Below are 12,276 nucleotides of genomic sequence, written 5' to 3'. Positions count from 1 at the left end.
TTCAGAATAGGAGAAAACTTAGTCATCTACGCTTAAGAAGTGGTTAGATAAACATGACTTTCATTGGGTTTCCGTAAAATGATATAAACTTGGCTTTTCAATCAGCGTAATCTATCTTGTTGAATGAAAGAAAGAGAAGCTGAGAAGTGTAATGAAACAGATCACAGAATAGCTGATGTAGGCGTGGAAGATATCTTGGTGTTCAGAATAGGAAGGCTATAAGATTGGTGTATGCAATTAGTTAGAATGAGAAGACTGAACCCAATGGAGTTCTTGCTAGTGAACACTCTACCGACAGCTTAGTACATCCAGGAAATTCAGATCATCCCTTAATATCGTGGGATGAGTAATAAAGATGTCCAAAAACAAATGATGAGGTTTTCTTATTCGTGTTTTCGTGCTTTAACGGAAACTAATGTGACTAAACGTGATCTCTGATAAGTCTTGTTATTGAGCTCACAGATTCAGTTCGATAAGCGTCATTTCAGTGCTTCCTAGGTTTTGCCATGGGTGGTGTAACTTCAATTATCTCATGAACTTTACTATTAAATTTCATTTATCAACTTGTATATAAATTATAAGGTTCATTTGTTTGTGTAACATGTTGTAGAAATAAAATGAAGTGGATTGACGTCAATACAATTTTTATTGTTATTGGATTATGAAATTTTACCAAATAAGATAAATTAATTTGATTGAACGCCATCATCAAAATACAAACATTATACTAATCATTCAACTAATGATCAACTATACAAGTAATTAATAAGGAAATAAAGAAATTTCAGAGAAGATTACCCTAGTTTTCTTTTCAATCATAAATGAAGTAATCTCGTTACCTCCTATAAAGCATAAAATAACATGTTCGCTAATATCTGTATCATTAATAAAGTATCTTTTTATTCACAAAAATTACTTTTCAAAGAAAAATGTCACAAAACCCTATACTTAGACATTATTTTGCAGTATACTTGATAATCATTGTTTCAGGACAAAGACCTAATTTAAAGACCTACAAATAAAATATTAAAAATGTTTATATAACACTTCAGATAAATAGTTTTCAACTGTCCAGAGTAACAGTTAAATTAATCATATCACAATATGGTTATATGAACACCAGGTAATGAATAGACAACAACTACTTAAAAGAGTTTAATTTTGTGTGTATATATTGCTAAAATAGGAAATTATTAAATTGCTATAATTACAAAATCAAAATATTATACGTTGATCACTCACTTTCCCTAACTTGACATAACTGCAAACTACGATCAGTTTACCTTGTTGCCAAGTTTTATAGTTAATTGATTCGAGTTACTATCTCACAAAGCTAGAATGCTTCCAGGTTTTCCGTGGTGGTTTAGCATCAATTGACTCATGAACTGAGCTATAAAATTACTAAAATCATCACAAAACCCCTTCTGATTCTAGTTATGTTGGAATTAAAAAGATTACTAGGTAACAATTAATAGTGCCATTTTTCAGTGTCTATGTTGATTTCAAGATTTCTAATAACTGTGTAGGGATCCCTAGTATTCATCTTTACTATTGTACAAAAATAATCATACTAAGTGATATAAATCAAAGTAATTTTGTTCAGTGGTTCCCATTTTTTAAACTTAGACGTAGACTGCAATTTTGAACTAGTTCACAGACTTTTTTTCAACTTACAATAATAATCTCTTAATATTGATTTTATTTTAGAGCTATTGGTGTACGAGATAAGATAACAACGCTCTGTCGTTCGGCTAGTTCAGCTTTACCTCAGTCATGTGCTACTGATATCGTCATTTCAAACCATAGAGTGTTTCTGGAAAAATTATTTCGTTCAGGTGGGCCAACTAGAGAAGATGTAGAAGATTGGGCGCGTTCATTTGAATCTGTGTTAAGGGACAAATGTAAGCAAAAAATAAATATTCTATGAGGTTAATAAACTAAAATGTTTACAAGAACAGGAAATAATTCAATTCTTCCAAAAAAATAAGGAACGATATTTATTGTGTAAAAAATCACTCAGAATGATGTTAAAGTTGAAAGAATACAGTAGAAAGCCGGCAGCAAGAATTGATAGTTTTCATGAATCTCATCTCTTCATTATTGTACTTCGATTACGTTTGCCTCAAACCAATCATCACTTTGGTGTAACATTAAATTCTTGTTATTATCCTTAAATGAATTTTGTAACATATTAGAATAATAATTATGGCTACGGGAAATTTAAAAACTATAGCTAATATTTTCATACCCGTTGGGCAAGGTATTTGCAGCCTGGACTCAGTAACTCGATTTACAACACGTTGAAGCTTCAGTTGTAAGACAAGTGGTTAAAATTTTAGTATGATAATTAATTCGAGGACGCAAGTATGTCTAACTGACAATTCCTAGATAAAAGTGGATGCCTAATGTGGATTTCAATGCTATCGACAATGCGAATCAAATCAAACATCTTAATATTCCATATAAATATATTACTTCCATTCCAGTTATCTACTCCAATATTTCAAAGAGAACTACTTACTAAGATCATTAAATTATGGTTGTTCTGTTAGTACTAACCCTTTAAAATTAAAAATTTGGATCACTGTGTTTAAACTTAGAGGATAAAAGATCAAGTTTTCATCTGGAGGTATTATGCTTCTGGATTGTTGTGTACATGAGAGTGTAAACAGACATTAGTGAACAATCACAAACAAAAATGTGACTGGGATTTTGTTTTGATCGGGTTTCATACTATTTAGTGTAGCCTAAATGACATCCAGCTTCATTTGTAGTCAACAAACGGATATAAATAATCGCTTATTTAACACATCAACCTCCTCATTACATTGTCATTCGAATTTTTTATGTATTTATTTTAGTAAAGGTTTTTGAAGTGTGATAGCTAGTCATGTACCGCTTGGCTCAGTTTATTCATAAAGAACACTTGGCGCCATTCAACAAAATTAAGTGTCTTCTAAATATAAACTTAGATGATTTGGTTTTTGAGTAATGGGAGTGTAAAACAACACTTGATTTTATACAATACTACCTATATTAAGCAAACTAAATATTCAATGCTAGATTGTAATCTTTCAAGTGAATTATAATTACTGTGATATAGTAACTAACCTCCAAGAATATTGTAGTCAACTAAATACATTTCTTTTAATTCGCACTTGTTATCAATAAGAACTAATTAAGATTATGGATGGTGGTTAGCAGTGGAAACTAGGACGCGCGTTTCGTCCTATTTGGGACTCGTCAGCTGGATGTACCTGCATCTCAGAGTTGATGTTCACTCTACGACCCGGACTCAGTACCTTTCGCTTCAAACGCATCGCGTTATCCAATCAGCTACTGAGTCCTGATGGCCATTTGCTTATGTAATGGAGTGAAGTTTAAATTCACTTAGTATTGTTTGTTTGAACCTTCCCATTAATGTTGCACAAACAAGTGGCTATCAGGACTCAGTAGCTGAGCGGCTAACGCGATGCGTTTGAAGCGAAAGGTACTGGGTTCGAGTTCCAGAGTGAACATCAACTCTGAGATGCAGGTACATCTAGCTGACGAGTCCCAAGTAGGACGAAACGCGCGTCAAAACTGGATTCCACTGCTATCCATTGTCCATCTTTACTTACAATGCTTGTGAATTAAGGCTATATCGAGGCAATACGCACAGTATGCACATATGCTAATTAGAGACTGACCAGTTGCAGTCCTAAACATCAATGGGAAGATTCAAACAAACAATACTAAGTGAATTTAATTAAGATTATATTTTACTAATTCGGCTGGCAGTAGCCATGTTTCGAAAGCGCAATACCTGTTAATTATTACTCTTTTCTTCCCTTTATTAAGTAGACAGTGATTATCTTTTATTCTATATTTTATTAACTTTTATTACTTCCAGAACTATTACAATAATGTAAGCTCTTAATAATTTTCAATTACTTTGGTAAATGATGCAAAACTTTTTTTATTTATTACTTCCAAACTTTAATTACATTAAAACAAAACCTTTCCATTCATCAATTATCGTATCCAATACTTTAAAGTTATGATAATCTTGACTATATTATGCAACACCACTTTATTTTCATTGACGTCCATCTAAATAAGTTTGACTATGACAATTTTTTAAAATTACTTTACTTTACTATGGACCACTATATGCAAAATAAACCTACATATGAGTACGATTGTACAGCTTCAAAAGATGATGTTGTGAAGGAAATTTCCTTCTGTGAAACGTTTTAATACTTTTTAATAGAAATAATAATTATTTTAAAAATCACATCTATGACATAATGTAATAGGTGATACAGATAGCAACGGTTGTTCGTTTATCGTTTAGTTTATATACTTACTGGCTTCTGGATTTATGCTGATTTTCCTTTTCTTCAAGATGGTGTCCTGGTGTTTAGGGAATTTTTACGCACAGAATTCAGTGATGAAAATATACGTTTTTGGCTTATATGTGAAGATTATCGTAATAAATCTGGTACAAAAAATATGCAGCGTAAAGCATTCAAAATTTTTAATGAATATGTAGCTGTTCAAGCTGCAAGAGAAGTAAGTTATTGATTAGTGAGTTAATTTCAATACATCATCTTTGATGATCATTGAAGATATTGGTTGTAATATAATTAATGCATTATTATTAACAAAAACACAGGATGATGGCTGGAAGCAGTCAACAAGAAACTTCATAGACCTAGGTTTCATATCATTTAGCACTCATCAACAAGATGTAGCTGTCAACTTAGTGGATTCGATCCTTTCGACTAAATCCAACCATCAGCCTACATCTAAACAAAGTATGAGCGATTTCACATCACTTGGACATATTGTTGTATTGTAATTTGGTCGGTAGAATTTTATCAGCTTTAATAAGGATTTGAGATGTGCAAAAAGTGATCAGTTAATTATAAACATGAGCGAAACTGATTTCGTCATTGAAAGGTTTTAAAACAGATTTGATAAACAAGATTCTGACAAAAATTAAGAATAGCAAACTCATTCAGTGTCATTTTCAAGTTGATCAAAAAATGTCTTACCAACAATAATAATAATCGATGATTCTCAAGTAATCTTTGGTGTGTATAGGACAGAATGAAATCATACCAGATAAATGAAACAAATATGCTATGAGGCTCACAAAGAGTCAGTAATAATGTAGATTAGAGAAGACCTTTGTGTGTAATACTCATGTGAATTAATCTACTTTGCTTGGCTTCGTTTCACCCTGAATTCTTTAAAACCTTTTTGACGTGAATAAATGGATGTCATGATAGTTGGTCTTTAATAATTGACAAGTTGTAACATTTAAAATCATTTGCTTTCATTATTCTTGTTACAGACGTTCCATCATTTCCATCTTTAAAATTTCTTAGACAACTTATTTCAAATGATTCTTGAACATTCTAACTAGATTGATCCAGTCAATATTTCTATTATTTTAATTAAAAAAACAAACCAAAACAAACATTTCAAAATAAAAATAAAACTAATGAAACAAACCAAGTCTATAAATAGAATAATATATTTGTAATATCCGAATAAGTAGAAAAATGAGATTTTCTGACGTTTCGTGACTCAGTGTAAGCCACTTCTTCAGAGAATATATAACCCAATTAAAATTAAACAGAGTTTAAATAGTACAACTGAACAGTAAGAATATTACGTCATAATATCTTTATTGTTCCTTCGTACTATAAAGGTTTAGTAATAAGCACTAAAATTTATGAATTCTAGCAAACAACATAATTATTTATTCTTAGATTTAATTAATGAACATTTAAAATAACCCACAGTGTCATTGAATAAGAAAAAGAAGGAATTCAACGAAGAAAATTTTTTTTTCAACGAAATCATTTACTTAAGCTGTACATTCATATATATATATATATATTGTTATGTGGTGTGTTCACTTATATCCATATAAGTAGTATATGGTGATGGTTAGATATAGAATGTATTTTGGCAGAAGACCGATAAGGAAAAAACTGAAATACAGCGCAATTGGTGGGGAAATGCACAAATAATGAAATTAGTGAAGATAGAGTGATATTTACAGAAGGAACTGTGATGATTGAGACAATTGGTTGTTATTTTGCGAATTGACTGTTCGCTGTATGGTTATCAGAATTTAGTGAGATAGTCTGTAATTTGTGCTTTCTTACATTCGATCGTTCCCACCTGTGTTTTGTTCACTACAGTTATATAGAAAATATATGTCTATAGAAGGTTAGGAATGATTGCATTATAAATTGATTTGATGAACATATAAAACTGATCAGTACTTTTGTACATCAATAGCATATTTATTGAATGTTGACTATGATTACCTTTAGTTAAAAAATTGAATAGTTCTAAACATTCTATTTTTTACATGAACAGTTAAGTGAATTCAAAATGTTTCTGACTATTGAGATCGTGGAGAAGATTTGTAGCTCAGGTGGATGATTTTGATGGAGTTTTGTTCTCCGAGCTGGATGGTTTGGTCGTGATGTCGTTCAGAAGGACGATGAAAGCTTCACGACGAAACCATCCAGCTCAGCGAACAAAACTCCATTTAAAAAAAACGTTTCTAACTATTATTATTGATGAATGTTGTATTTAGGCGGGAAATAAACCATTATATTTTTGTTTGTTTCTATAAATATCCGATTTCGCATTTTTTCGGTAGACTGAAATACACAATAACATAGGTGTAGATTATTAGTTGAATATGTCTTAGTATTATCTATTTAAAGTGTTAGGATATAAGTAAATAAGTCTAGAAAAAGTAATGTTCAGTTTCATCTACCTAATGATAGTGTAGTGAACGAGAACACAACTGTGGACAGTCGAATATATTTGAATCGAAAATTATAGAACATCTCAGTAAAATCTGGGAACCGAACAGTAAATACTTCATTTGCAAATGTCAATCAATTGTCTCAGACATCACAGTTCTTCCATTCCCACACCAATCATTCTTTGTTCACGTTCTATTTTCTTTGATTTTTTTAACCTTCTGCCTCCAGACATTTCCCTTCCGATTAATGATACAAACTACTTATATCTATCGACATCACTAGCACACATCACAAAAGATTTAGTGTTTAAGATAGAAACATAATTCAATCAATTTGTCTATTGATTCAGTAATATTAACACATGTTTAACAGATGTTTGTGTGCGCATGATCTTGAGGAAAGTAATAGAAAAAAATGATTATATTTAAGAATAAGCTGGGAATATTTATGTTTTCTCGTTAATATATTGAATCAAATTGTTTCATCTGTATTTATAAATTTATATATACATATATATGATTTATACTGGTCAGTTGACGACGTTCATCAGTTTCAGCTGTGTAAAACAAACAGGTGGCGTACCTGTTTTTAACTATAATTTTACCAAATGTGTATGATCGAAATATCTTATTCATCAAAATGTTTGTCTATAAGGATATGGATAAGTATTTCTCCATGAATTTTCTAGAATCCTTCAGAGCTTGAAATTTCCACCTATTTCTTTCCTAATATCCTACATCAACAAAGTTCAATGAATATTATGTACAATAACCTTGAGATAATTTATATTGAACATTTTAATTCTTTAAAATTTTCACGAATGATATTAATTAGATGATATCATATTTTCAGAAAGGGGTTTTGTCAAGATTTTAGTATTTTCATAGTTGAAATCATGAGTCAATTGAAGCTAAACTACCATGGAAAACCTGAAAGAACTGGATGGCCGTTTCATCCTATTGTGGGACTCCTCAGCAGTGCGCATCCATGATCCCGTCCTGATAGATTCAAACCCAGAACCTATCGATTTTGCGCGCGAGCGCTTAATCACTAGACCACTGAGCCAGCCGTCCAGTGCTTCCAGGTTTTCCTTGGTGTTCTAGCTTCAATTTACTCATGACATCATATTTGTTTGAATAGTATTATTATATATATTATTATTACTATAATTATCACCTCCTAAGTGTCTTTCAATTCCTTGAAAATATCGTGTTTCATAATACCATTTTAATTTTACTGGCTCATCAAATGATAAACTGCTGTTTGTCGATAATTTCTTATGTTAAATGAATATCAAAACTTAAGTTCATTGGAAAAAGCCATTTATCTCAAGTCATTTGAATTATTCTGAAATCTAACCTGAATCAGTTTTGAATTATCACCATTGAACTCTCTTTAAATCAAAATTATTATTCTATCTGTGAGTTCTTGTGAAAAACCGTGATTAATAAAGTTTAACGATTTTAAGTGTGAGATAGCCGTCTACCAATGATTACTTAATGTTACGGATTGGTTGAAACTAGAAATTTAGAACATTGGGTGTTGACTCAGTAATCTATAGTTAAGGCTCACATTGCACAACCATAGCGTTCTGGGTTCAATCACCACTGGAGTCATGAATTCTGAGGAACCCTAAACGAAAACAGAATAGCTGTCCATTGCTTCCTGTTTTTTAGTGGTCATCTAACTAACTTCACTCTGAGATATAAACGGTGTAACAGATTCGTCAAAGCTTGCATAAGTGATTAAACTATTTGAATACGGAACTTAATTTGAAGCCTTTTAAAATAATCCATACTGTTTTGGGAAACGATTTGTTTATTCAGTTAGGTATAGATTAACAAATGCAATCATAAAAATTATGTTCTTATAACATACGTAATTACCTTATCTTTTGGTGTCTTTGTTCAACAGGTAAACTTGGACTCTAATACGAGGTTGCAAACTGAAAGAGAACTTGCATCAGCTAACAAAAACACATTTGACCAATGTCAACGTAGAGTTCAATCTTTGATGGAAAAGGATTCTTATCGCAGATTTTTACGATCAGATTTATACTTAACGGCAGTGGAATTAAGCAGGATAAGAGAATGTAATATGTCTAATAAACTTGGTCGGCATTCTGTGATAGATTTCAGAGGAATTAAAAGTGCATTTACTACATCTAAGTATTCGTCTGTACCACCAAGCATCGCATCATCAACTATTACTTATGCAGACAGCTCCAGTAGTTCGATGACAAATCTTAACAGTAAAATCGTTTCAACCAAGATGAATGAGAAATAGGATAACCATTACGACAGTAGTACATTGTTATGGCAGAAATTAATCACTTCCCGTGGAGTAAAATCAGTTTGACCATAAATAAAGTTTTAAACGACAAACTCCAAGTATACTGATGTTTAAAGTGAAATGACAGCAGTTTAATTTTCTTCAGATATCAACGATCTACTATTTAACTTTGGTGAAATGTAAATTCAAGAAATATTTCAAAATTGTAAATGTGAATTTAGTAAAAATACAGTTTATTTTTGATACCTATCTGTTTGTTCTTCCGATGAAGCATTCATTAATTTGGAGTAGTGATATATTGCAAATCCCAACTGACATCTTAAGCAAGCTATATAATTGTGTTTTCATGTAAATGAGACATCTTGTGAATTCTAACACTCGATATAACAAATGATAGAAATCTTGGAAAGAACCCATAATATTAAATCTATGTTTCTATCTGGGAATTTGTTGAAATTACGTTATGATTAAATGCATTGACTGAATTTTTCCATAAAATATCAAGCAATTATCTTTGATGAGGTCATAATATAGTGGTTTAATAATAAGACATAAGAATATTTTTGGTAGCGATCAGGTACTCGGGAAGCTAATAAAGATAAAAAAGCTTATGAGGTCAAATATTTACAAACAGAATTGTCAGTATAGACTGATTTGGGTCTCATAAAATAATGCTAACGAGATCACTTTTATTCAAACATCTAATAATTATTTCGCCTTGTATTGGACGTTTGAAGAGATTGATCACTTGCAGTCCTAAACGTCAATGGAAAGATCAAATAATCAATACAAGATGAATTAAACTTCACCTTATTTCACATGCTAGCGCTTATCCCGACTCAGTAACTAAGTGGAGAACGCGATGGCTCTTGAAGCGAATGGTACTGGACTTGAATCCCGGAGTGAAAATTAACTCTGCGATGCAGGCACATCTAGCTGACGAGTCTCAAATGGGACGAAACGCACATCTTGATATCCACTGTTAGCCACCGTACATCTCTGCTTATTATGAAACGATTGTGTTCAAAACTAATAGAGAAAGTTTACGAATAAAGTTTTTACCTCGAAGGACGGAACAACAATGCAGATTTGAATTTGGAATATTCTAATTTCTCAGGAGATTAGTTATATCAGTCAATAATTTCCATAATAGAGTGGCAGATCTTTTAATTGAACTATGACATTCTGAACTGTTAACACGTTTCTAAGTTATTTTAAGTACAGACATTTTAAAAATCGCAATTTCTGAACGATGCACTGAGATAATCATAAATCCTTTTTCAAGAGTATTCTGAATATTAAAACTAGAAATATATTAAATACCAGTGTTATGTGTGGTTAATTATAATTCTTTGTCTCTTGTTACATACAAATGTATCTTTCAATCAAAGAAGTCTGAATCTCATCAGACAAAACAATCAACATGAACGTGGAAAAATGGGAAGATGGTTTATGATTTAAATTATGGACTCCTAAAAATTATATTCTGTTTCTGAGATATATGAGTTATGGCTAGCAGTGGGATTCAGTAATGGATCATATCTGAGACTTTCCTGGGTCTATACGTTGGTGTTCTTACTAAGATCCACACTCAGTACTTATCGCTTCGACCGTCAAAGCGTTTCCAACCAATGATTTAGTCTAGATGACCACAAACCTATTCACTGTACATGGAGCGAAACGTGGAGTTTTTCATTTCCTCGTTATTTTTATTACAAACTACAAATCGATTTTGACCAAACTTTCTTGATATTTTATTTTAATAACTTGTTTTAAGTAGATGAGTTGTAACGGCAATTGAATCAAGTACTCATCACTTGGATAACCTATATTATGGCATTCATATTCATTCTGATACTCGAATGCATCTCTAACTTAACTGGGTGAGAATCAAGCATAAATAGTTTCGTAGTTAATTTGAATGTTGGTATACAAGTTATTATGTCATTATTATAGAAACTGCATACATAATAGAATCTAAGGCCTTTTATTTTGGTGAGGAACTTGTTGTCATATTAGAGAATGATACTCGATTTAGCATGCTTTACAAATACATTTTACCAAGTTAACTACGATCTATCATAACACACTAAGACAGCTATGAGAAGTAGCTTTGTGAACCAGAGCTTTAATAATTTAGAAAATTATGGTAATCCTAGCATCGTCATTTTATTACAGTGAATCATGCATCATCAAAAAATCCATTAACATTTTAGGCCAAATATTATCTGTAAGCTTATACATCCTAATTGATATTAGAGATGAATATCCCGAAAATGTATGTTTTCATCCTAAATAGTGATTTAAACAAACAAATGGTTGGATGAAAATAGATCTTAACAACCTTTTTTACGTTACATTTATCCAGAACACTTTAAAATAGTTTTCTACAGGTGTGTGAAACCACGTAATATAATCAGCCACTGAATCTTGAAATTCATTAGTGGTCAGTTTGTAATTCAATTTATCTACTTATCATAGTGTTAGTTATACACAACTATAACAGAATTGTAGATAAGAGACTCAAATGGAGATCACTCATACCTTAAATCATTAAAAAAATACATTGTTGAACCAATCAAGCTTGAACTGAACTATTTTGATATTAGATCAATCAAGCGAAAGTAAAACATAGATAATGTCTTATTCTACATTATTTACAGATGGCTAAATTTTGTCAGTCATGTTTAAAATGTACATACAAATTCAAATGACTCTAAAGTAGTTTACAACATCTAAATGTATTTTAAATAAAAAATCATATCAACTTCTGATTTACAACATTATTTAAAAAGTGAAAAATAAACTAGAAGCAAACATCATTTTCAAAGTATTCTAATTTAAAAGAGAAAAACAACTACTGTTCGAATGAATAACATGATTTTATGAAACTATATATTGACAATATGTAGTTAGTTATCATATCGGAACAGTTTTTTTGTAAAGGGTATAAAAAGTTACTGGTGTGTTAAAACAACTTTATCCTATTCTGAATGCTCTGGTTTCTTATTCACTCGACCTGAGGTCCTGAGTTCGAATCTCGCGATGCGGGATCGTGGATGCGCACTGCTGAGGAATCCCACAATAGGAAGAAACGGCCGTCTGGTGCTTCCAGGTTTTTCATGGTGGTCTAGCTTCAATTGACTCATGATTTCAACTATGGAAATACGGAAATCTCTACAAAACCCCTTCAGAAAGAAAA

At 31.5% G+C, this 12,276-nt stretch overlaps 1 protein-coding gene across 1 annotated transcript; it reads left to right on the top strand.

Moving 5' to 3' along the window:
* Nucleotides 1–1,112: 1,112 nt before the first annotated feature.
* Nucleotides 1,113–9,068, top strand: Smp_069400 (putative regulator of G protein signaling; the record flags this gene model as incomplete). The annotated part of the gene is made up of 4 exons (XM_018793293.1): nucleotides 1,113–1,123; nucleotides 1,708–1,901; nucleotides 4,388–4,554; nucleotides 8,697–9,068. The coding sequence occupies 4 exons, from the start codon at nucleotides 1,113–1,115 to the stop codon at nucleotides 9,066–9,068; spliced, it is 744 nt and encodes a 247-aa protein (XP_018647820.1).
* Between the last annotated feature and the right edge of the window lie 3,208 nt (nucleotides 9,069–12,276).

Source organism: Schistosoma mansoni, chromosome 1 (assembly GCF_000237925.1).
Source record: "Schistosoma mansoni strain Puerto Rico chromosome 1, complete genome".
Classification (NCBI taxonomy): domain Eukaryota; kingdom Metazoa; phylum Platyhelminthes; class Trematoda; order Strigeidida; family Schistosomatidae; genus Schistosoma; species Schistosoma mansoni.
The sequence above is the reverse complement of the archived record's forward strand: the minus strand, read 5'-3'. Positions and strand labels throughout refer to the sequence as shown.